This window comes from Nannospalax galili, unplaced genomic scaffold (genome assembly GCF_000622305.1).
Source record: "Nannospalax galili isolate Female #2095 unplaced genomic scaffold, S.galili_v1.0 scaffold87, whole genome shotgun sequence".
In the NCBI taxonomy this organism is placed as follows: Eukaryota; Metazoa; Chordata; class Mammalia; order Rodentia; family Spalacidae; genus Nannospalax; species Nannospalax galili.
This window is the reverse complement of record NW_008360320.1, coordinates 12,406,637-12,431,273: the sequence shown is the minus strand read 5'-3', so window position 1 is coordinate 12,431,273 and position 24,637 is coordinate 12,406,637. Positions and strand designations below refer to the sequence as shown.

Below are 24,637 nucleotides of genomic sequence, written 5' to 3'. Positions count from 1 at the left end.
GTAATGAAATGCTTCTTCTAATCATGTGGTTATTAAATAATTTTTTTTTAAGTTTAAGACAAAAAAAATTCTCATATTGTAAAACTTTGTGTTCTTGACATTTCTTTGAGTAATTTCTTTCAAATTACCAAGAAGTAAATTATCAAGACATAAATATCATTTTTTTTATGACCAAGAAAATCTTTGGAAAATAGTAAACTGAAATTTGGAAATAAGGTAAAGCACATAGTAAATAAAACATCTTAAAGATACAAGATTTCAAGTCTGCAATGTAAGCAGATAATTACATATGAATTTAGGAAAGCATAATCATTCAAATTCTAATCTTGAATAGTAGTGCTTATAATATCTGGATACACTGCTGTCCAGCCTGGTGTCTGCTGACTAAAATCATATGATATTTTATATGGGTAAGCATAACTAAGAGGAAGGAAACAAATATTTGGGTATATTGATATGTTTTATAGCATAACAAGTGAAAAATATTATAATCAATTTATTAAAGTTTAATATCTAACATATTGAGTGTTATATAAATTTTTCCACATATTATTCTAAAATAAAGATATTAATATACATATTTGTGACTATTTCAGTACAATAAATAAATTTTATATCTTGTATTATGATATTTAGAAATTAATCTATAATTTACCCCTAACAACAATTATATCATTAGGACTAAATTGAAGTGGGTTCATGTACATTACTCACTGCTTAATCTGTTGCATTGGTAGAGTTCTAAAGTAATAATTTGGGGATTAGACTTAGATCAAAGCTAGTAATTCCAATGTCACAAAGCAGCCACTGGTTTTGAACCCTCTTTATGTTTAGCTAGAAAATGGAGAGCCTTGCACTGTTATTGTGAGTATTACACTGGATATGTGTAAATGGCTACTTTAACCTCAATTTTGTGGGGTGTTTTTAGTATTATACAAATACCTCAGTTCTCAATTAAGTTTTCCTGCCTTCCTTTAAGGACTTGTGATTGTAGTCTTTGAATGACTTATTATTATAAAGAAATCTTTAAAAATGAGTAATCAGTGTATTTTTACTCTTTAGGTTGTTGGAGGATCTGTTCCTGAGGAATCACATGGGCTTGGGAAGAACCCCTGGCTCATTTCACTTACCAGTACCATCTATGTGAAGATAAGCCAAAGATCCTGCTAGATAGTGTCTGGCTTCAGTTGGAAGCATGGAGGAAATGTTTCCTCTGAGTTGACCCTCCTCTTTGTAGACTGGACACTGGTTCAAGTACATCTGGTGGGGTCTCAATGGCCTCACTGAACAGGAGGACAGGTGACCCACCACAGTTACAGGACATTTTGAGAAATGCTCCATAGTCCCCTGGAACTTAGCCAACTTTGGAGGGCAAGGAGCAAAACCTACCCTTTAGGTCCCTCTGACCAGATTAGTATAGGCCTGCTTCCCAACTACTTATTGGCAGTTTGGGTAACCTCTTTAGAGTATAGTGTGATAAGAATAGGAGGTAGGAGTTGTCTAGGCAATTAAGGATTAAAAAAAAAAAAAAATAAGACCCCAAAGAAAAGTAGCCAGTTTCTTGGCTAAATGTCAAAATGTCCTTGGGCCTCTTAGCACATACTATGTTCCAAAGCCAAAAATGTCTAAAGTATTTGGGAGCACTTATATAATCCTTAAAAGATTTTAGGGCTACCTCTACAGAGTGAGGAATGTTAAGAGTAGCAAAAAGCCCCATTCAAAAGAAAGAAAGAAGGAATGAGAGAGAGAAGGAAAAAAAAGAAGAAGAAAAGAAAGAGTATAGGAAGTTGTCAGAAAAAAGTGATGGGGAGATAGGGAGGTGTTGGAGGGGAGGGAGTGGGTGTCGATTTCATCAAAACACCTTATATGCATGTGTGAAATTCTAAATAAAGTTTTTTTTTTAATTAAAAAAAATATGAGTAACCAAGAAACGTGTTCACTGAAGCAAGAGTAAAGAAGTTAGTGTTGTATAGGAGTCCTAAGCTTACAAATTTGTTTACTAATGTGATTTTTTTTCCTTAGAGATTTTTTTCTTGTTCTTAAGCTCTTCGTGTTAGACCTGTATCTACTGTTCCCACATCTAAAAGCTATCACAGAGTCAAAGTATAGTCACTTCAAAACTAGAAGGTAGTCTGGAAAAGGAAATGCTATGTATCATCATGAAGATTCAAACTGATGTGGAGAACAGTTTTCTTAATAATTCTCATTCTCAAGTATTTAATGTGAGTTTCCTGGTGTTAGAGTATCAATAAGCCCCATAAATTGAACTGCTCCAGACTATAAAAAAATGTCTATTCTATCTGTTGGAGGACCCACTTTTCCAGTCTCAGTGGTCAATTAACTGGTGATAGAACCACTCCCAGGAAGGGAGGTTCACCTTAAGTCATACTAAATAGATGGGCAGAGTACCTGGTATGTTAATAAAGTAGTGAATATTTCCTTCCTGGAACTAGCTCAGATCCCTGAAGAACTTCCAGACAAGCCACAGTCATGTAGGTCTCTGTAAGTCTGTCTGCTTTCCTGAACTCTTCAGGAAAGCATAATTTCCCCTTTTCTTCTTTCATGACTTTCTTGCTAAACATGCTTTCTTTAAGGCTTTGGGCTGCTCCTAGCATATTGTATTTCTTCACTTTTTTTCTAAAGCTTCCTTCTCCAGGCCATGTGGCTGTGAGTCAGCCATGTGTCTGACCTCCCACCACAGGCTCTAAACCTGCATGGCTCCATGGCTTTCTTTCCTTCTTCCCACTATTCACCTCCTCAAGGCAGCTGCCAAGATGACCAGCTCACCTGCCCCGAGGATTATTCTTTAAGATTCTAATAAAATTGTAAAAGCTTCTGTTTGGGTCCATTCTTAAATTCTTTTATGAATGAAACCAAAAACCCTCTAGGGGACCCTCTTCCTTCTGGTTTCATTGTTCTTGCTTATACTATTTTCTCCAACCTCCACTCTCATCTTACATAGACTCCATCTATTAATATCTTTGACCTTATTTAAGAAGTACTTTCCTGAGCTTTATCGCCTGCAGGGTAGGAAAGGCAAGAGCACTGCCTCCCCAGACTGGCTTTCCCACCACAGGGCAGGAGATGCCAGACACGAAGGTGCAGCCAGGAAGGAAGCAAGACAAATGTGAATCATCAAGACAGGTTGTGCTGGTTTACTGTGGAGTTCCTGGCCTTGAAGTTGAAGGATAAAGGCAGACACAGCAGGAAAAGATGACCACATTTGCTGACAGTTCCCAGAGGCAAAGAAACAGAATATTTTGTGTAATAGTGTTCTAAACATTACACACTTGAAAACAAGAACCTTCAGGAGAAGATATTCATAATTTTAACAGGACCATAAGATGATAAACCTCCCTATATTTAAAAGCAGTGTATTGATTTGATACACATCAGTTGACCATCTTATTACACAGTGGTGAAAATATTTAATAAGTATTCCTTTGTATGCTAAAGTTTAATATAAAAATTCTACATGTTGCTAATAAAATCTTCCTAAGTGAAAAACAGTGCTTTCCTTACCAATATAGAATTGTGTCTTTTATTCAACACTATAGAAGTTTATGAGATCACTGGGATTATATATGATATTTTGTGTTGACAGGTGCTTTCTTCCTGTACAAGTAACTCACAGCTCTTCTTTATTTTCAAGACAGACTCTCTGAATTGTGATAAGATCTTATGTGTCTTTAAGCATTTGTTACTATACTACACATGATCATGTAGAAAATTCCATTATCTTTATAATGAAAGTTAATTGCACTGGGCAGGTTAAAATCTAGTGGAGACAAGTGTCACTCATTTATTTCTTTTCACTTTGTTTAAAAACAAGTAAATAAATTATAGTTCTTAGAGAAAAAAATTATCATTTTTCCAATAGACATAAATAATAAGTGGAAGAAATATTATCTGAACCAGTGATTACTCTGACCTCTTTACATTAAACCATTTTCAACTTTTACAAGGGTTTTTCCTATAGTCACAAAAATGAACATAAATTTTAGCTCATGTAGTAATTAAGAAGAATCTGGAAGCTCACTTTTATGTTTAAATTATTGCTATTTAGTCTACTTTTTCTGATAAAATTTAAATTTATTCTTCTGTAAGGTCATGGTAAAAGTTGTTTTATAATGAAAATGATTTATAAACTCTAAGCTGTATGAAGCAGTCTAACCTTTTTGAGTTTATTTCTATAGTTAGTTCCCAGCCAGGATAAAAAATGTAGAAAGATGCAAAGTATCAGAAAATCTTGTTAGTGGCACCCATGGTCTAGTGAGCAGAAGACAACCACAGGGCTTGATTTGTCATCATTGCAAGTAGGAAAGAATGCACTTGTTCTTTCAATAGACACATCCTCAACATGCCAAATATTGTTTCAGTCTCAGAAAAGACAATGAAACCCCTGATTTCACAAATATTTCATGAGAAGGAAAGGAAGCATGTAGGCATTTAGTGAATTATATATAAACAGTAAACTATATTCACTGAGAATGTAATGAATGTGATGAGTAAAATGGGTTCAAATGTCACCGAAAGCATGACAGAATGATAGGCTGATTATGCTGTGGAAAAACACAAGTATAAAATTTCTGCATCACAAATTAGGAACAATTTAAACTACAGTTCCTGTTACAGATTCATTGTGGTCTGGTGGGTAGCTGTTCCCACTGTGGTCTTTCAAGGATCCAAGCTGATTGATGGTTCCCACCTTGAAAGTTTGTGGTTGTCAGACAAGAAGGAAAGTGGGCTCTGTTATTACAGACCTTAAGGAATGTACATTATGTTGTATTTAGCTAAACCCAGTCATATAAGTTGGGGTCTTGTCATGTCAATTCCATCTGACTAACAAGGAGACCAAATGAAAATATAGTACAATTGTCAGAAATAATTGTTGGAAAAGATTAATTTGATTATAAAACATATATTTAAAAGGGTGGTTACAGAGTGAGACATATAATGAAATCTAAAATGGTGGGAAATGTCACAAAACTTGTGAAAAAGATTACCATGCAGAGGGACTAGCAACACAACAGATCCCAAAGCATAAAATAATATTAAGTTTTAGAGCAAAAACAAAGAAATAGAAGTTGTTGAGTAATATCAGTTCTGAGTCATTAGGGACAAATCTTGTATTTATCAATAACCAGGGAAAGATAAACTCAATTCAAAACAATTTTTGAGATTTTGAAGCAGAGGAGCAATGGTAACATTATTAAATTTACATTGTTAATTTTCTTTGGCTATTGTGTGGAAAAATGGATTGAAGCAACTAGAGGGGCATCATAGTCCAGATGATGGCACTTGTTGGAGTCCAGGTGACAAATGAACAGCATGGCAACTTCCTTTGGAAAAATTTCATAGAATGGTAGACATTCAAGTCAAGAGGAAATGTGGAAAATCACCAAACTACATAATAAATGCTTACAGTGGGAGCAGGTGCTGTGAGGACAGAGGCAAGGGAATCTGGCTGGACTTAGGAGAGTCACATGAGCCATTTTTACAGCAGAAAATAATCAGGAGTTTTGAGACCTGTATAAGAGTCTGTGAGAGGGAGAGCTAAATGAAAGAAAAGATCTTTTTTGAGTATTTAAGATTGAACCCAGGGTTATGTAACATTCCACTACGGACCTACCTCATCAGCACAAGATGAACGGTTTTTTTTTTTTTGAACAAAGCTAACAGAACTCATAAACTTCTACATAGTATGTGAGCCATAAGGAGAAGAAAACTCGACAGATGGACAGAACTTACACTTATAACATTGTCTGTGTGTGCATGTGTGTGTTTGTATGTGTGTTTGTGTGTGTGTGTCCATGTGTTTCTGTATGTGTTTGTGTGTGTCCATGTATTTGTGTGTTTGTGTGTGTGTCCGTGTGTTTGTGTGTGTTTGTGTGTGTGTCCATGTATTTGTGTGTGTTTGTGTGTGTGTGTGTTTGTGTGTGTGCCCATGTATTTGTGTGTGTGTTTGTGTGTGTGTGTCCGTGTGTTTCTGTGTGTGTTTGTGTGTGTGTGTGCATCTGTGTGTGTTTGTGTGTGTGTGTGTGTGCCTGTGTGTGTGTTTCTGTGTGTGTGTCTGTGTGTAAGAAGCAGGACGCACATCAATTTCATCTTCTCGAGCTCCATTTTTTACTACAGTCGCACACATACACACACATTTACATTTGCACATTCCTTCTCTCTTGCTTTGTTGCTTTTGTTTTTAGACAATCTTTCTGTAGCTCCAGCTACCCTGGAACTCCCTATATAGACGACAAGACTGATTTCGTTCTCAGAGATTCCCCTGCCTCTGCCTCAGGAGTGCTGAAACTAAAGGTACCTGCCACCAGCCTTTGCATTTTTATCCTACACCATTAAAATACATTGAAAATACCTCCTTTGTCAATGTTGTTTATGTATTTGTGAGTGTTGGTGTTTAGGAATGCTATCTTCTTTTGCCAGAAACTAAATTTTTTTTTAATTCAGAGAGTTTTATTCATCCTAACTTTCTTGCCAAATGCAATCATCTTCTGTGAACAGTTGTTGATTTTCCTCTGGGTAGAAAGCTGCATCCCCCTAAAGAGTCTGTGATGACTGTTCCAGCCCTGAGTTCCAGGCCTTGTGACTCCCAGGAGTCTGGTCTCCTCAGCTTCAGGCTTGGAGCACAGTCCATCTTTGTGATACGGCCTGTCCCAGTGGAATGCTCCAGTGATGACTGTGTATATGTACATGCTCATGCTGTTTTACTGTTATGTTTTCATGTTGCTGATGCTAGTTATTATATTTTTAACTAATGGAATTTTATTTTTTCCCTGAAGCTATTTAAACCAAGCATACGATTTAGGAAATCTAATAAATAAGTAAGCACAGAGCCCTGGAGGAAATGTGGCAACTGATAGTAGAATTTATCCCTATATTTAAATGAATTCACTGTAACTAAATATTTGCAACTGAAAGGCTAGCAACTGTACAGAAACAGAAAGAATATTTTCCTCCTTTCTAAAAAATAGAAATTAGGATTGCAATCATATATATGTTATATTTAATAGATAATATTTATTATATTTGATATATAGTCAGAATGCATTTGGATTTAGCAAGTATATTGATATCCTCTTTATCTCAGAGGTAAAAGAATACAAGGTTTGTAAATGTGGTGAATTATTTAAAATTTGAAGCTATTCTGGGAGCCATTTCTTATTGTTTTAATGGAATTTATGCACTACCTTGCCATTGGTTCTTCAGTGTTCTGAAAAGTAAAAGATACTCTACTGCATATGCATAAGGCTTCACACATTTCATATGTCACATGTCATGTCTTGCCCTAAATTCTCCCTAAGTTTTCAATGAGCCATTATGTATTAGTGATTTCTGCACATATGGAAGTTATTTGCTTCATTTTCCATATATTTTTCTCCAGTTCTGACCCTACTGAGACACTGGTCTGTAGCATATCCACCACTTAAAGCCATTCTGTAGCAAAATAGTGGTGACCTCTGCCTAGTCCCAAGTCAAGGGAATATTAACTTCCCTCTCAGGAGGTTAGGCTTACTCTGGATTCTGGAAAACTTTAGTCACTAATGTTTACCTCTCTCTCAGATAGTGTGCTGGGTAGAACCTAGGACTGTCAGGGGTCTTGCTTTTCTAAGTGGATGCTGCCTGCTTTGTAACACTAAGGCCTCTGCTGTGAACTGTCAACAGTGACAAACATGCGTTCTCCTTCTAGTCAGCTTGTTCTTGCCCCACTGTGGCTTCATCAGTGCTATGGCAGGTTTTCCAGGTTATCTTGCTGTATTATTTCTGCCCCCTTTTCCCTCTTTCACCCTACACCGTACCAGGACACAGATTTTATACTTTGCCTCACAGTGCAGCAAATTCCTTCTAAACCTTCATGTGTAAACCCTAATGGAGATTAATAAAATTTTATGTATAGCCACCAAAAACATTGAAGCAGAAAATGAAATCAAGACAAGATTTCAAATCTGATATTTTGACTCTTTTGACAAGTTAGTAAAGTTGAATAGGAAAATATTAAAAGGAATGTGTAGTGGCTTTGGACAAGTCCAACTGTTGTTATTGTTGGCACACAGACATACAGACATTCTAAAAAATAATGAAACAAAGATTTCATTGTAGGGTATAAAATATTCCCCTAGCAAGATAAAGAAATACTGAAATGAAATTTAGGTCACATATTGAAGTAGTTCACTTAAATTTCAGGTTTTGATATTTGATATTTGGAAGTTCATCATAAATATTTCATGATGAATCTGAAAATCATGGAAATGAGGAGGTTGTATGTAATGTAAGCAGTGTATTCACCTGCAGAATCAATTGTGTAAGTGATTGAAATACCCAAACTTCTAGTTGGATTTATCAATGAACTTCGAACAAATTGCGTACACTATGTTTTATATTGGAAGCTTAATTCTTGCCTTATCAATTTGCTTGGTCTATTGTAGGGGAAGAAAATGTAGCATCTAGCTTGATCATTAAAAATAATGTAGAACATTATTACAGAGAAAGAATCTGATTGCACACACACACACATAAGATATATGTGTGATGGATAAAGAGAATAATATTTGAAGTCTTATTGGTTTACTTCTTCTTACTTTAAACTTTTCTTTCCTTCTCTGAATGATGCTATGTCTTTACCCTAAAAATATATTTTATGGAATGTAGTGCAGAATTATTCAAGATTATTCATCATTTAGAATGTAAGTCTGCTACTTGTGTGCTTGGTAAGAAGCCAGCAAACTACAAGCTGCAAACCAACTTCAGTGCATTATCTGTTCAATAAATCAAGTTTTATTGGAACACAGCCATATTTATTTGTTGATCCAAATTTAGTGTTGGGGAATCTGTGCTTTCTAGCTGGTTCTTGTTAGTAACCTTAGGGGTACAAAGGGGTGGTGTCCATTGTCACCCATCAGACTGTCTTTGCTCTCATGCTAAAACAACAGTGTTGGGCAAATGCAATAGGCAAAAATTAAAATAGTTTCTATTAGACTTTCAACAGAAAAGGTTTTCTAATTGTTCAAATGCTGACTGTGGTTCATATTCTTGTTATTTTTGCTTGATTCCTTCTGAATATTTGAAGTCTTACTAACTTAGTAATAATTGAGAACAATGTGAGAATAAACAAGCACAATTTAAGAAATATGGGAATTAATTCACTCTTACTGACATTAACTTTCAGCTCTGGTCAAAGAACAAGACAACAGAAGGAAGATATTCAAATTAGCCTTTTGTTTTGTGTTGAATTTAGTTACTAATTATATCTTCTAACACACTATATTACTCTGCTTGATGTCACCTTACCTAGTAGCCTCTCAATACAGATGGCACACTTAAGAGGGAAGAAATCTAGAATTGTAGACCAATTCATTGCCCATTTTCTCCTGAGTACAGATAGGAAAATTTGGCCTTTCTTCCTACCCTTTTCTGATAGTTTAATTTTACATATTTCATTTATCTAATTTATTTTTATTTACTCAGGAAATACATTGCTAGACTAACAGTGTAGCTCTCAAATTAGTCTTTCTCTTGTTGACTGAAAAATCATTGAGATTTCTTTGTTATTGATATAAAAGTTGTTTGCAGTATTAAGGTTAAATGACCTTTAAAGAGCTATTTTATCTTGAAAAGCACAAAGAAGTTTCCTATGCATAAAATCATTAATATCTAACATTGTTTTGATATCTCAATATTAACATTTGACAAAGAAAATAAATCAATTTGTGATAAAGTTAAGCCAGACCAATTATATGTCATTGAAAACAGATATAATACTTCTCTACAATTAGAGTTTAAATTTATGTTGAATTGTATTTCATGAGAAAACAATCCATACTTTCATTAAAAGTGAAAAATTAAAATACAACACTATGATTTTGTTGAGTCCATAACATAATTTACAAACTTCTTCATGTTTAAAGTCAGTACTTCATTTTTAATACAATTTACAGAGAATTAACAGTTGCTTTTCTCCATGTGTAACTGAGGAAAGATGATGGACTAGAAAACAATAGGAACAGGTCTCCTCACACATCCCACAGCTGCACAGCCCGCAGCTGTACATTCCACAGCTGCACAGCCCACTGCTGTAGAGGCATCATCACTCCAATGCAATGATTTGGGAACTCTCAGGACCACCAAAATTATGCAAGGTTTAGGATAAAGTTTGGATGGTAGATTTGGTTAATTTTAGTCACACAATAGCTGATGTGAGTCTTTCAGACTCCAGTCAGGAAGCAAATAATCATGTACGTGTTCTTGGAAAATCTGAACATAGTTTGCAGAATCCAAGCTGAGCAAATGGCTTCTGTCCTACAAACACTGAGGATTCTATTCTTTGATAGGTTATTGTCGTCAGTGACCTCAGAAGTGAGAAGAAATTGTGGCTATTTTCACCTTTCCTTTTGTTGCAAATCCCTTTTAGCAATTTCCAGAACATCTAAAGGGCTGGTTCTTCTTTCTTCACTCCTTTATTTTTCTTTCTTCCTTGTTTAGAACCAGGTATTAGATACTAGGACACTGAAATGTAAGTATTTATATAGGGAAAATTGGAAAATGAACCTACATGCATCGGACACAGTAGAGGATGAAGTAAAGGGACACTAGGCTACAGCTCAAAGCGACACAAAGGAATAAAGATCTGTGTGGGCAACTACAAATTGTAGCGTTACTTTAACAGAGGTTTACAATTGATGTTCCTGCTTTCTACATGACTTACAAAACAAAACTTTTAAAACCAGAATTTCCTATTATCTTGTTAGTTCCATGTTAGTGTCTCATTTCATTTTCTGCATAATTTAAGAATAAAGAACTTAAAATAATTAGTTTAGTTTATGTTCTGGACACAAACATATGAAGATGCAGTTATAACTGAGTCACCAATAATTGAAAGAAGGCAAGTGAAGCTAAAACGCCAGAGAGCACGCACAGTATTAAACACAACTGCCCCAAAGTTATGGACTGGGGAGGTGGCTCAGGGGGGAAAAGCCCGCACCACGCAAGTCTGACAACCTGTTTGTTCCCTAGAACCCAAGGTGGAATGAGAGAACTCTCCAGAAATGCCCTCTGACCTCTATATACATACTACGGCAGGTGCATACCCATACACACTCACTCGTACACACACACCATACACATGTGAGTGAACACACAATAATAAAGTTATTAAACAAGTAAACTAAAAGTTTTACAAATCTCAATTCAAGCTGTGTAGCTTGTGTTGTTAAGTGGGATTGCATGATAATTACAAAAATAATAGGAAAGGGGTATAGAATGCAAAAAGAGGAAAGAGGACTGGAATTTCAACATTTCATTACAAATGATGAACTCAGCATAAAAGGCAGCAGTGGAGGAAATGACAGACAAAATGCTGTAAATAAAAATAAAATAAAATAAAAGTGGCAGAAGGTACTCCTTGGAGATTTAAAAAATAGGGGAATGCACTATCACATGATACATCTTGAGGAACTGCTAAGTGAAATAGGTCAATGACTAAAGACAAATACTTCTTATTCTGATCATGTGCTTTGGAGCTCTAGACATGTGTGCAAGGTGATGCTTGTACAGCCGTAGGAACCAACTTTAGTACTAATGAAATTCATTCTAAAATAAGTAAGAGAGCAAATATTTTAATTGTATTTTACCATCATAAAAAAATAATTCAAAATTATCTTTTGAATGTTTTCATGAAAGAAAAACCACAACAGGACTGAGCACAACTGTCGATAGTAAATTGCAGAACTTTGTCTATACTCAGTCTAAGCTGAGGAGTAAATTGCTGCTGTCAGATTGTTTGACTTGTAAGAATATGATATACTTTGAAATTTAAAAGTTGTTTGCTTCAATTTCTTTTCTTTTCATCACTAATTATATAACCTGAATTTTCACCTACAAATCAGATTTTGGTAACTGTTCTGAGTACATGCAGCTTTCATAGGTAGAATGGTTTTAGTTGGTGGTATTTTCAGTGTTTTCTTGATCTTTCACTAAGAATATAAAATGACTATTTGAATCCAAAAATCTCTACTGAAAATTTATTTATGGCTTAAAATTCTCAGTCTCAGTGTTTCTCACACAAAACATTATGAACCCTCTACATAAATGTAACAATAGGACCTTATGCCGCTAAACAAGTATACTCATTTGTGTAATCAAATAATTAAAGTTTTATGATCTTCTAGATTCCTATAATTATGTGTCTGTAATACGAGTCTGTTGTTTATCTGTTACATGTTCTTTGAGTGATATGAAATTATCTTTGTAGAACTGTCCATAGCTGTTCCAGAATAGATTTAATAAAGTGGATTTGGGGAGGTAAAGGAGATTAAAATTTAAAGGAAAACACACTTATGGCTACTATTTAATGGAAAGGTCAAGGTTCTGTCTAGCACCCATTGAGAATTTCATTACAATGACCTGTAGTAAAAGAGAAAGTGTTTTTAAACTCTCATCTGTACTGCAGCTGTTTGGCAATAATATAAATATTAATTCATACAAAATTAGAACAAGTAACATGCTCAATAACTGCAGAAAAAGACTGTTGGAGAGGTGACTAACATATGACCCGTATAGGGCATTCAAAGCGGTGAAATCCTGGGCAAGGGTCTTGACCTTTGTAAGTAACATATATTATGAGGATCAAACAAAGTAAGAAACACAAGGTACTGGCAATTAATTGGGTTCCCAAAATATGTTAGTTCCCCTTTCTGCCCCCATTTTATCAATAATTAAGTTTCCTCATTTTCACTTACTAGCAAACACTAGATAAAAACTATTTAAAATGTACTAACAATTGTGTAGAAAGGGTGAGAACAAAAAGTATGAGAAATGTCCTGCTGGGTTTTATTTAATTCAGGGCTTAAATTCCCAATAATTGTTAGACCAATGAAAATTATGTTTTACTAAGGAAATGAATAAAACTAAATCAGTACACAAAAACTTGTTTGTTATTGTGGAAATAAATCAGAATCTGTGTCAAAAAGATGACTACCCATGTAAGATTCAATAAATTAAGCACAGGTTATGACAATATAAACAAATGTGTTTCCTCATCACAGAGATAAGCTAAGAGTATTCCGGCTTTCTTCAATGTACAAACAACAAAGGAGTGAGATGAGTAAAGGACTGAGGTTATAGACTGAGGAACAGTAGAAGGTTTCAAAGTACATGTCAAGATGAATAATTAAACAGAGTGAGATTAGCATTGAGAAGAAGGATGCATGTACAATCACGCACTTTAATAAAATTACACACCTGCTTAATGGATTGGGAACTTGTCAAAGATTATTGATAGTAAATCAACTCTGAAGGTCAATGCATACATAATTTTTAATTTGCATTCAAACTGTATTTGCCATGTAAATAAGAGATCATATGTGTTCCAGCATCAGTCAACTTGTCCATTTAGTGCAGAAGGCAATATGTATCTCAGCCTGACAGAAGACATTGAAAACAGATGCTGAACCAGGTCAGATGTCCCTTCAAAGGAGAGAATACAAATATCTGAAGAATATTTAAGGTGCTTTTGATCAGTTGCAAAATTTAGGGAAAATCTAGTCTAGGGAAAATTGTTCCTCCTCTATCATGCCTATGCTGAATTACTGGATATCAGTTTTGACAATGTTTTTCATATGGAAAATATCAATACTAACGGAATATGAATTTGGACAATATTTTCTATATGGAGACTTATATAGAAAAATAACTGTCTAAAGATACTTAATAACTAGCATGTATTTGTTTTAGCAATGTCTTATCCCAAATGAATAAAATATAGTTAAGATTCTTAAAACATACACAAGTGTTTAACATTATATAATTCAAATTATATAATGCTTTAAACGATTGACAGTGAGATAAAGTTTATTTCATATATTTGCATTTTGTATATATAAAGTATGCCCAGAGTCCTTATCTTCTCTCCCACCCCGAGAATTAGATACTTGTAAGAAAAGTCTGTTCTCCCTTTAACTTTATGACGTTATATGTAAAAGTTACCTTTTTTTAAAAAATAAGAATCCGTAATTAATGAAGCAAATATCCAGACCTGCCTCTAGAAGTGCTTCCTTCATATAAAGTTCTGTGAGAGTAAAGCACCATGCCTTTATTTGTTTGAAAGAAAGTCTTCACCCAGGACATTTAAAAATAATAATTAAAAAAACAAACAGATTTCTTGATGGTAGTCATTCTGAGTGGGGAGATGGTATCTCAAGGCAGTTTCAGTTTTCAATTCCCTGATGACTAAAGATGATAAACACTTTTAAAAGGAGCTACTGGTCACTTGTATTTCTTTTCTCGAAACTCTATTCATTAATCCATTTGTTGATTAGTGTTTTTATTTCCTTGGTATTTAATTTCTGGAGTTCTTTGTGAATTCTACCTATCAGCCCCTGGTCTGAGGTCCAGCTGGTGAAGATTCTCTCTCATTTTGTGGCCTGTCTGTGTGCTCTACTGAGAGTCTTCGCTGTGTAGAAACATTTTAACTTCATGTGCTTCCATTGTTGATACTTGGGGCTAGTTCCTGTGCTACTGGTGTTCTGCTTGCTTACCCCAATGTACTGAGAGTATTCTCTGTGTTTCTATCTACAAGTTTCATCTTTTAAATTAAGATCTTTGATCCATTTCAAATGGTTTTTTGTATGAGGTGAAAGATGAGAATCAAATCTCATTCTTCTGCAGGCGTATATCCTTTTTTTTTTCTAACACCATTTGTGGAGCTGTCTTTCCGAAGTGTATTTTGCCTCCTTTGCTAAAAATTAGGTGGGCTTAGCTTTGTTGGTTTATTTCTGCATCCTCTATGTTGTTCCATTGGTCTACATGTCTTTTTCTATGCCAGTATCAAGCTGCCTTTACCACTATAGCTCTGTAGTAGAATTTGGGATCAGTTATTGCGATACCTCCAGCTGTGATATCAATCTTTAGGATTGCTTTTTCTAGATCTGTGAAATATGGCATTTGATATTGCAGAGAATGTGGTGAAAAAGGAATCTTTATTCATTGCTGGTACAGTTCATTATAAAGCACCCATTATGGAAATCAGTTTGGAGGCTCCCTGGGAAATTAAAATTAGAACTACCATATGACTCAGCCATTTCACTTCTGGACATATATTCAGACAATGCTATATAGAGACTTTTAATCTCACCATGTTTTCTGTTGCTCTATTCACTATAGCAAGGAAATAGAAGCTGCCTACTTGTCCATTAACAGATGAATGGATAATGAAAATCTTGCACATTTATAAAATGGAATATTATTCACCTCTAAAGAAAAATGAAATCAGAAAATTTGCAGGAAATATGGATGGAACTAGACTATTAAGTGAGATCACCCAATCTCAGAAGAAAATCCTGCATGTTTTTCCTCATAGGAAGATCCTAGCCTATAATATATACATATATATGTATATATATGTTATTAAATGGAAGGTGTTCATATGTGAGCCCACTAGAGCTGCTGCTTTACTGGGAAATCTGAATTTTATCATTATTACTTCTGTTCTTTAAGATTATTTATTTTTATTCTATGTGTATGACTCTTTGCCAGCGTGTATGTACACCACACACATGCTTGGTGTCTATGGAGGCCAGAAGAGGGTGTCAGGTCCCCTATAACCAAAGTTGGGAACTGAACCTGGTCTTCTGCAAGAGCAGTAAGTGCTCTTAACCACTGGCCCATCTCTCCATCCTTAGAAATTTCAACTTTTAATTATGTTTTTCTTTGAATATTTCTGTATGCTGTAGAGAATTCTCTGTTAGTCCAACTAAACTTACTGTATTTTATTCTTTAAACAAGAAATTTTGTTATTTGTAGTGGAGTGGGTGATGGGAGGACAGGGAATATGGGGAGGGATGACACTAAAGATATTTTGAAAAGTCATATGGAAACTTACTACTGTACACACTCCTTAAAATATACACATATACATATGTGAAAAGAATTTTAATGTACTTATCCTACAAAAGGGAGAGAATGTACATACTAGCTATCATAGGCTAACAAATAAAAGGTTTCAGGAATTTGAAAACACTGGGAAATTGGCTTTCTCTTATTTCATGTAATAATTCAAAAAGAATCATTATTACTGAATAAATGTAATGCAGTTTAAAAAATAAAAAATAAGGTCTTTGTCACTATAGAACTATGTACCAACCATAGAATTCAGAAACAAAAAGTAAGCACAACTAAATTGATGAGAGACAGGAACTGAACCACGAGACAGAGTTCATGTACTGTGTTTTCTAATCCGGCTTTGGTTTCTCTCTCTCTCTCTCTCTCTCTCTCTCTCTCTCTCTCCTCTTTCTCTCTTCCCCCTCCCTCATTCCTTTTTCCCCCTCTCTTGTGTGTGTGTGTGTGTGTGTGTGTGTGTGTGTGTGTATTAACAGTGTATCTGTGGAAACAGTGCTTTCTGAAGACTGTGTCTTCTCTGACCATAGGATGTTTTAAAATAAGCAAGAACATTAAGAGACAAAAGGATCTGTGCATTTTTGTCCAGGAGGGAACTATTCTCTTGAGATTTTTTTGGTCACCTTACAATGACAAACTGACCATGGCCACAGAAATACTTCCTTTCTGAATGTGATGTCAGAGAGAACACAGACTGAATGAGAATTTTCTGAAATGGAGATTATATATGGAATGTTCCCTTTATGGAGTCTCCTGCTCATTTACTATTAAAAGTCAATTCAGGACTGTTTTTACTCCTTGAAAGCAACTTGAGTTGAGCACGGCTGTACCATATGTTCTGTTTTCTAGGCATTGGAAAGCAAAGTGCCAAGCAATTATGTGAGGGATTTGATCAGTTATGACAGCTAGTCTCGAAACTCAAGTCAGAAACTCCTGCTTTTTCTTCACAGCAGGTTGTGAGACTGAATTATATGAGTAATTACATCAAAATTCAACTTTACCTTGACAGTGACCTCACAAATCTACATGCAAAGCACTTTCCTTATCAATTCAATGTGTCATTGCTACTTTATAACTTCTATACCAGAATGTCTGATCAAAATCATGGTGGATGAACACACATGATTTGCTTTGAACTACTGTGGATGGTCTTGTTCCAAAGCTGCTCTGGAGCACTAACTACTCAATTCTTGTACCCTGTACTCATCATTGACAACATTCAATTAGGGAGTCCCAGTGAAATTTTGACTCAAAACTAAAAATTAGAATCTCTCTCTCTCTCTCACTCGCTCTTGCTTTCGCTCTCGCTCTCTCTCTTTTTATGTGTGACACATGTCCAGGAATCATATAGATGACCCGGAACATTTTCTTCATGTTCTACCACCTAAGAAGGGAATTCCCACTGATAAAATGTCCTTTACAGTAATATATCAAAGAAATCGAGATGCTGTAAAGAGGAAGCTCCTGGACATTAAATTGTCTCTGCTTCTATAATACTCCAGAGATTGTCTAGACTGTACAAGGGGCTGTAGATACTTGTGAAACTAAAACATCTTTTAAATTTCTTTCTTTTTCATTGAATTTTTGAGATTCTTATGCAATATATTTTGCTCATATTTAGATCCCCTCCCCCATCTGCACCATCCCTCACAACCCACTGACTAATTTCATGTACTCTAGAGAGTCTGATTTGGGTCACCAAATGTCCTTCAAAATAGATCCATCCATAAGAGTGTGGCTAAGTTCCCAAAAGTCACATCCTTGAGGGACTGGAGAGATGGTTCAGCAGTCAAGATCACAGGCTGCTTTTGCAGATGACCCACAATTTCCAGCACCCACATGGCAGCTAGCACCTGTCCATAACTCCAGTTCCAGGGGAATTTGAGGCCCTCATCTGACCTCTCTGGGCATTGCATGACACAGGTACACTCACATACATGCAGGCAATACACTCATACACATAAAATAGAAATAGCAAATGAAATATTCTTTTAAAAAGAGTCACATACTTGAAAGAGACCGACTCTCCCATGCCCAGCAGCCAACTGTTGCCAATAATTCCTCAGGTAGGGATGGTGACAGCATGTACAAGTCCCATGTAAACTCAGATTTCTTAATGTGCAACAGTTTCTTTAATTTGCAATAAATATGTAGGAAAAATAGAGGCATAGGATCACTTTTCTCAGATAAAAATAAATTAACTTTGGGGCAATTTATCTTTCATAGTGTATTATGGTGCACTGCCAGAAGACCACAGATGCGCACCCTATGAGGAACCTGAAGAGACATCTGTCAGGAGGGTAAACGAGTTTAAACTGCAGTGCGGTAATGAGGCATCAGCCACTCTCCAGATGAATGTTTCAAATATTTATTTTAAAAAGGAAAAAAAAAAAACCTTTTTATGTAAGTTTTTTTTCTATGCCAGCTTAATAAGTAAGAATTTCTAACTTGCATATTGTCATAGAATAAATACACTGAGAGAGAGAAAAGAATGAGACAGAAAAGAGGAATGTGGGAGGTAAGGAGAGTTGACGTGACATTATTATATAGTGGAGGATAAGAGATAGATAATTCTTAATAGTTATATCAATAATTCAGAACTCTCCTAATTTTAAAGAATATTGAATTAAAATTTACTCATGAAAAAATTTCTTAGTCATTTTCTGTTTTCATTTTAATTTCTATTATATTCAATGTACAGAAAACCACCATAAATCATGTGAAGACCATTCCCACAGGAACCTATGCTTCCTTGTCTCAGAGCTCATGAGCACTGAGCAGACATATGCCCATCTTAACTATTATTCTCTTTACACAGCTTATGCACATTAAATAAAAATAAATGCTATTCAAAAAATAAATTCAAACAAGTATAAGGGCTTTCCTTTTAAGAACCTACTTTTACATAGATAGTATTTCAAGCAGTCACTGTTTCCAAAACTTACAGTTGAAGGAAGAGCCAAAAGAAAGATAAAAGTAATCCAGATGGAAGAAAATGTTTTAGAAGCTGTCTATCATGTAGGTTGTCAAATATTTGGAAAAGACAAATGTTTCTATTTGAGAAATCCTTTGAACACTAAACTTCCTTTCAAATTAACAACTGACTCCCCAGATTCCATATTGTTTACCCATGTGCATTTAAAGTGGTGCCATTTTTAATCATTTTGTTTATCACTCAATAAATATTTGTGAAATAAATAAAAATTTTTTCAAAGTAGAAAATGTCTGTTAAATGACAATGACGATGTGACTCTTTTTCAAGCTAATATTTTTTGTGGTTATTTCTAATATTGTTTTTAATTACTAAGATGCCCGATGACTGATTATATTTTACAAAGCAATGGAGCTAACGACAGGGTCAGGTTGTCACAGATGTGTTCAGAACCATGAACAGGATCTCCTTCCCTTCTTAGTTTGCATTCAGGAAAGTCAGTCAGCTAGAAGTGTGAGGAAATATACTTCCTTAATAAGGAGTTATTTCAAATATCAAGGAAACAGATTTGGTATAGTGTCAAAGTAAAAGTATCCTTTTTATATATTTGTCCTTCCTTTCTGAGGATTTAGCTTTTGTATAAGGTTAGAATAAGTAAATCATCTCATGAGTGTAGGAAGCAAAAAATCATAGAATGCATCCAAGTATTAGGGACTACTAAGACAAGAAATCAGAGAGAAGAAAGTAAAGACAGAAAAGGAAGAAAGCTGCACCTCATTCTACCGTGTTCTTTATGTATATTCTTAATCTGATGACCCATTGAGCTTTTTTTGCATAATAATGTACTCTAAATATTTTAACTTCATGTCAATTTAGAATGAGATTTCATAGATCTATAAATTACTGACCTTCTTTAGTACAATTGACTTGTATTTCATCACTGAAGTCTCCACAGTCATTGTCACCATCACAGGCCCAATGACCTGGAATACACCGGCCACTGGAACATCTGAACTGATTATCAAAGCAAGAGTGAACACAGCCCACCTCATCACTCCTGTCCCCACAATCGTCATCTGGAAAGAAACATCAATACTGAGGAGTAAAAACTAACCTGGGAAAAGCATGTTTCTTACATTCATAACATTTTATGAATAGAATTTTCTGTTTTAAGAAAAGAAAGATGAGTTCATGATCAACATTTCCATGAACAGTGAGAGAATTACTGTTATTTTACACAGATACTGTATATCTATTGCAAATGCTAAACAAGAGAAAGAAATCACTGACTTTGATTTTACAGCTTAATTTCTATTTCACTCGGAAAAAACTAACCAGTAACTAACTGCCGTCATGCAGTAAAAATTAAGAAGAAATTGGTGACTAAAAGAATTGCAAATGATTGGACTAGGGAGGTGGCTCAGTGGTTAAGAACACTGGCTGCTCTTGCACAAGATCCAGGTTCAGTTCTCAGCACCCACATGGCAACTGTCTTTAACTCCGGTTCCAGGAGATCTGATGCCCTCTTCTGACTGCTGCAGACATTGCATGACATGGGTGTACTTGCATACATGCAGGCAATACACTCATACACACACACACACACACACACACACACAAATAATTTAAGAAAAGAATTTCAAATGATGCAAAGTGATATAATTATAGAAATTGTTTAAATCGATCGGCTCTGTGCCCCATAGTTTACAGTTGTGTCTTTCACTCAGTGTCTTTGTCTCTGTATTCTGACATGAGGACTTACTGTGCACTACTCCCCACTACCCACATGACCAATTCATATTTGGAAAATATGTGCTAACATTAGAAATGCTTCATAGTCTGTATTAACAATTATTGCAAGAAAGATATGCAACCAAAAGACACTGATTCATATATAATTCATTTACCTACATTTAGAATAACTTGGCATAATTATACAATTAACTATAAGAACAAAAGCATCATTTGTATATAAAAAGCAAGGTGACAGAGTTGAGACCATCTGGATAATTGCAACCTAACTTATAAACTGCTCATCCTGAGGTTGCATAAATGCTTTGGGGAACTTAAATTGTCCAGGTCATTTCCTTAATTATTCCCTTTATTCAACTATGTAGATTTAGACTGTTCAACATAATATCTGAAAACGAAGCTGTACCAGAGTCCCGTGGGACAAATATCATGCTCCATTATCTTTAACACTGATTCCCAAGGATGAGCCAGCTGCCCTCTCACCACTTGTCTTAGCCACTTTATATTGTTCTGCAAGCTTCTCTTGCAAACTATCTTTGAAGGAAGTCAGACAGCCCAGACAGCTAGATCTCAATCAAGTCAGTACTGTATAGGGAACATTGGGTACTTGCCAGTGTCACAGTGCCATTTACTGCTAATGCATCGTCCACTTTTGCATATAAATTGAGTGAGAGGCTCACAAGTTGGAAATTCTGTGAAAGATAAAAAGATCCGATAAGAAATGTATTATTGACTATGCTTGATTTGTCTCTCTCTTATTTGTCAATGTGATCGAAACTCCTCTCCTGTTCTCTACAAAGACACAGAAGAAATAAATATAATAACTGGAACTTGGTAAGGACACCACCAGTCAGTGTCTCAAATGAGGCCCTTCCAGTGACCACATGCCTAGAGAATCATTTGATGAGTGATCATTGGGAGTCATCACGTCTTCAAATAGCAATCCCTGTCAACTATCAATGAATGACAGCTGCTGAAGCTCTGTTGTGTTGCTGCCAAATATCGCGTTGGTGCTTCGGGAGCACAGTACTTTTCTGTATTCAGGGGGCCAAACAGGACAGTCATGTGTAACACTGACTTAGGAAGGATGGCGACTTGAAGGAGAAAGCAAAAACATCAAAAAAATGAAGTCGGTTCACCTGGTATGATATGATTACAAAGAATTTGAAACTGTGAATTCAATCTAAAACAAAAGAAGGGGGAAGCCTGAAAAATTTATTAAGAGATTATGAAACGAAATCCAACCAATTAAATCAAGAGACCACACCTTCCTATCTCTTACCTTTGAAGACATAATTAGCCATTTTAACACACAGGTAGATCTAGAAACAAACACTAACATATTATGATCTGATGGATGTGATAATTATAGCAGCTGGAAAGATTGCTCAGTGGCTAAGAGCACTGGCTGCTCTTGCAGAGGACCTGGGTTTGGTTCCCAGAACCTACATGACAGCTAACAACCATCATTAACTCCAGTTCCAGGAAATCGGACTCTCCCTCCTGGCATCCTTGGGCACTGCATACACAGGTGTGCTTACATACTTTCAGGTAAAACACTCATACACATAAAATAAACAAAAATAAATAAGTCAAAAATTTTTAATACAATAGTAATCAGATAAAAATAAAATGCTTGAAGAGTTCAACCAATACATCAGAGTAAATATTTCACAATAGAAGAAATTATTGCCCTGCTTCATATGTGATGATACTAATTCACCTGAAAATTTGTGGATTGCATAGAACTAGACCTTTTATTTCCCAATAATATTTATGGAACCATAAATTCTGACCCTAGAGATCATTTAATAGGCTTTTCAAAAACAGGAAAAGATTTCATAAGTATCCCAGGTTGATATTTTCTTAACACTTTAATAACTCACACCACTGATAATATTTGCAGGAACTAAGAATTCTAAGTGATTTTAGTACAACTTCTCTAAAATAATTGATATTTTCCCTTAAAACTTATGATAATTTTAAGGTAAACTTTATTTAACATATAGTTCTTGATAAATAATGAGCTGTTAATAGGTACTAACAGCTAATAAGAACAGATTAATTTGGCACGATCATTGTAAAAAAACAGTTAGTTGGGCTGGAGAGATGGCTCAGTGGTTAAGTATACTTGCTGTTCTTCCAGTGGACCTGAGTTCGAATCCCAGCACCACATGGTGGGTAACAACCATAACTCCAATTCCAGGCAATCCAAAACCCTGACCTCCATGGGCATTACACGACATGGGTACACTTACATGTGTGCATGCAATACAATCATACACATAAAATAAAATAAAATTTAAAAACAACACCTAAATAAAGCTTCAATTTCTCTTTCACCATTGACAAAAAGCTGAACGAGAGACTCACAGGACACCAGTCCTAGTGAAAAAACAAGGAGCCAGAATGGAGCTGACAGGGACTCTCACTAGTTACCTGGGAGACCCCAGAGAGTGACCAGCACTAACAGGTAGTAGGCAGGCTTCAGACATTAACTGACATTAGTACTGATAACCTAGGCAGTTGATAAGAAGAACTGCTATCATATCACATACCATAAGAATGGGAAAGTGATGGCTACACCAAATTCAGTGAGTTATCTGTTTCTTTGTGGAAAATAATTTATGTGAACTTGCATTTCAGTATGTTCATGAATGAAAATGTTCTGAAATCAAAGGACTCTTTAGTAAACTTCATATAAAAACTGTCTTGAAATAAATATTTAAAAATAAATATTAACTTCTTAAAAATCAGAGAGTATGGGGGTATAACAAACATTAAAGACTTTTAGAAAATGTCATATGGAAACCTAACACTATAGAAGCTTCCTAAATATATACATAAACATTATAAAAAGAGATCGAAAGGAGATACCTTATTATAAGTGGACAGTGCCTCAACTAGATGCCATAGGCTAGCAAAGATAAAGTCCATTTCCAAGAATAAACTCCCTCTTTTGAAGCTTTAGCATATAGTTCTTGATACTTGGAACCAGGGTTCCAATAGACCCTCAAAAATACTAACCATTGCCTCTGGTCTTGGTTACCCACCATAACTTGATGGTAAGACCCCATTGCTGAAGACATTACATACATGAGCTGCAGAACTAACAAGGAGAAATAATCTGGTGCTGACTTCAAAGCCTCATCTCTATTGTCTAGTTTTCATAGTGCTTGAAGGTGCTATGCATGCTAGCTGAAGAGAAAATTAATCCTTAACTTTACTCAGCTGTGAATCCTACAAGATATAACTGGCCTGGCAAGATATGCCCAATGGTTCATATTGGCATTAATATTATGAGAGTAAACAACCATTTACTAATTGGACTTAAGGTCTGCTTCACAGGATGGAACCCATATCAGACTTAATATCAAGCCTAGAAACCTAAACACACAGGACACACAGGACACAAAGGAGAACCTAACATTAAAGTTCTGCTAGATATTGACTCCTAGTGACTTATTATTTTACCCATAGATTAATGCATATCACAACTCTCAGCAGAAAAGCTTATGCAATAATGGTTATTAACACAAAACCCCACAACTGGCCAATGTGCAGAGACTAAGACCCTGCAGACTGTTTATCCCCTAATAGGAAACCTATATCAAACATCTGTCTCCCAAGGCTCAGAGATCATTGCAGAAGAGAGGGCAGAAAGATTGTAAGAGGCAGAAGTGCTAGATGACCAGAGGAAAATACTTTTTCAGACAGCTGGTAAATTACTCATATGAACTCACAGCAATGGTGACAGCAAGTATCAGTTCCATGTAAACTCTAGCCAGACAAAATCTCAGTATAGACATGGAAAAGTGGGTAAGAAACTCAAACTCTACCTGAGGAAGCATTGGCAACTGATGGTTGCTGGGAGGGGGAAAGTCTCTCTGTTTAAGGGTGTGACTCTTGGTAGGTTGAGCCGGCTCCAGTGAATGAACCCACACCACAGTGCATTTGGGGACACAAAATTGATTCTATAGGCCTCTGTCTTTCTGTCTGTCTCTCTGTTTCTGTCTGTCTGTCTGTCTGTCTCTCTCTCTCTCTCTCTCTCTA

The 24,637-nt window shown here is 35.5% G+C and overlaps 1 protein-coding gene across 1 annotated transcript in view; it reads right to left on the bottom strand.

Annotated features, from left to right (window-relative positions):
* Lrp1b (LDL receptor related protein 1B) overlaps positions 1-24,637 on the bottom strand; it is a 2,166,816-nt gene that overhangs the window by 805,972 nt on the left and 1,336,207 nt on the right. The window contains exons 19-20 of the mRNA XM_008825194.2: positions 21,196-21,276; positions 19,741-19,908 (exon numbers count right to left, since the gene is read on the bottom strand). Coding sequence (XP_008823416.1) covers positions 19,741-19,908; positions 21,196-21,276 — 249 coding nt within the window. The remainder of the gene's footprint in view (positions 1-19,740; positions 19,909-21,195; positions 21,277-24,637) is intronic.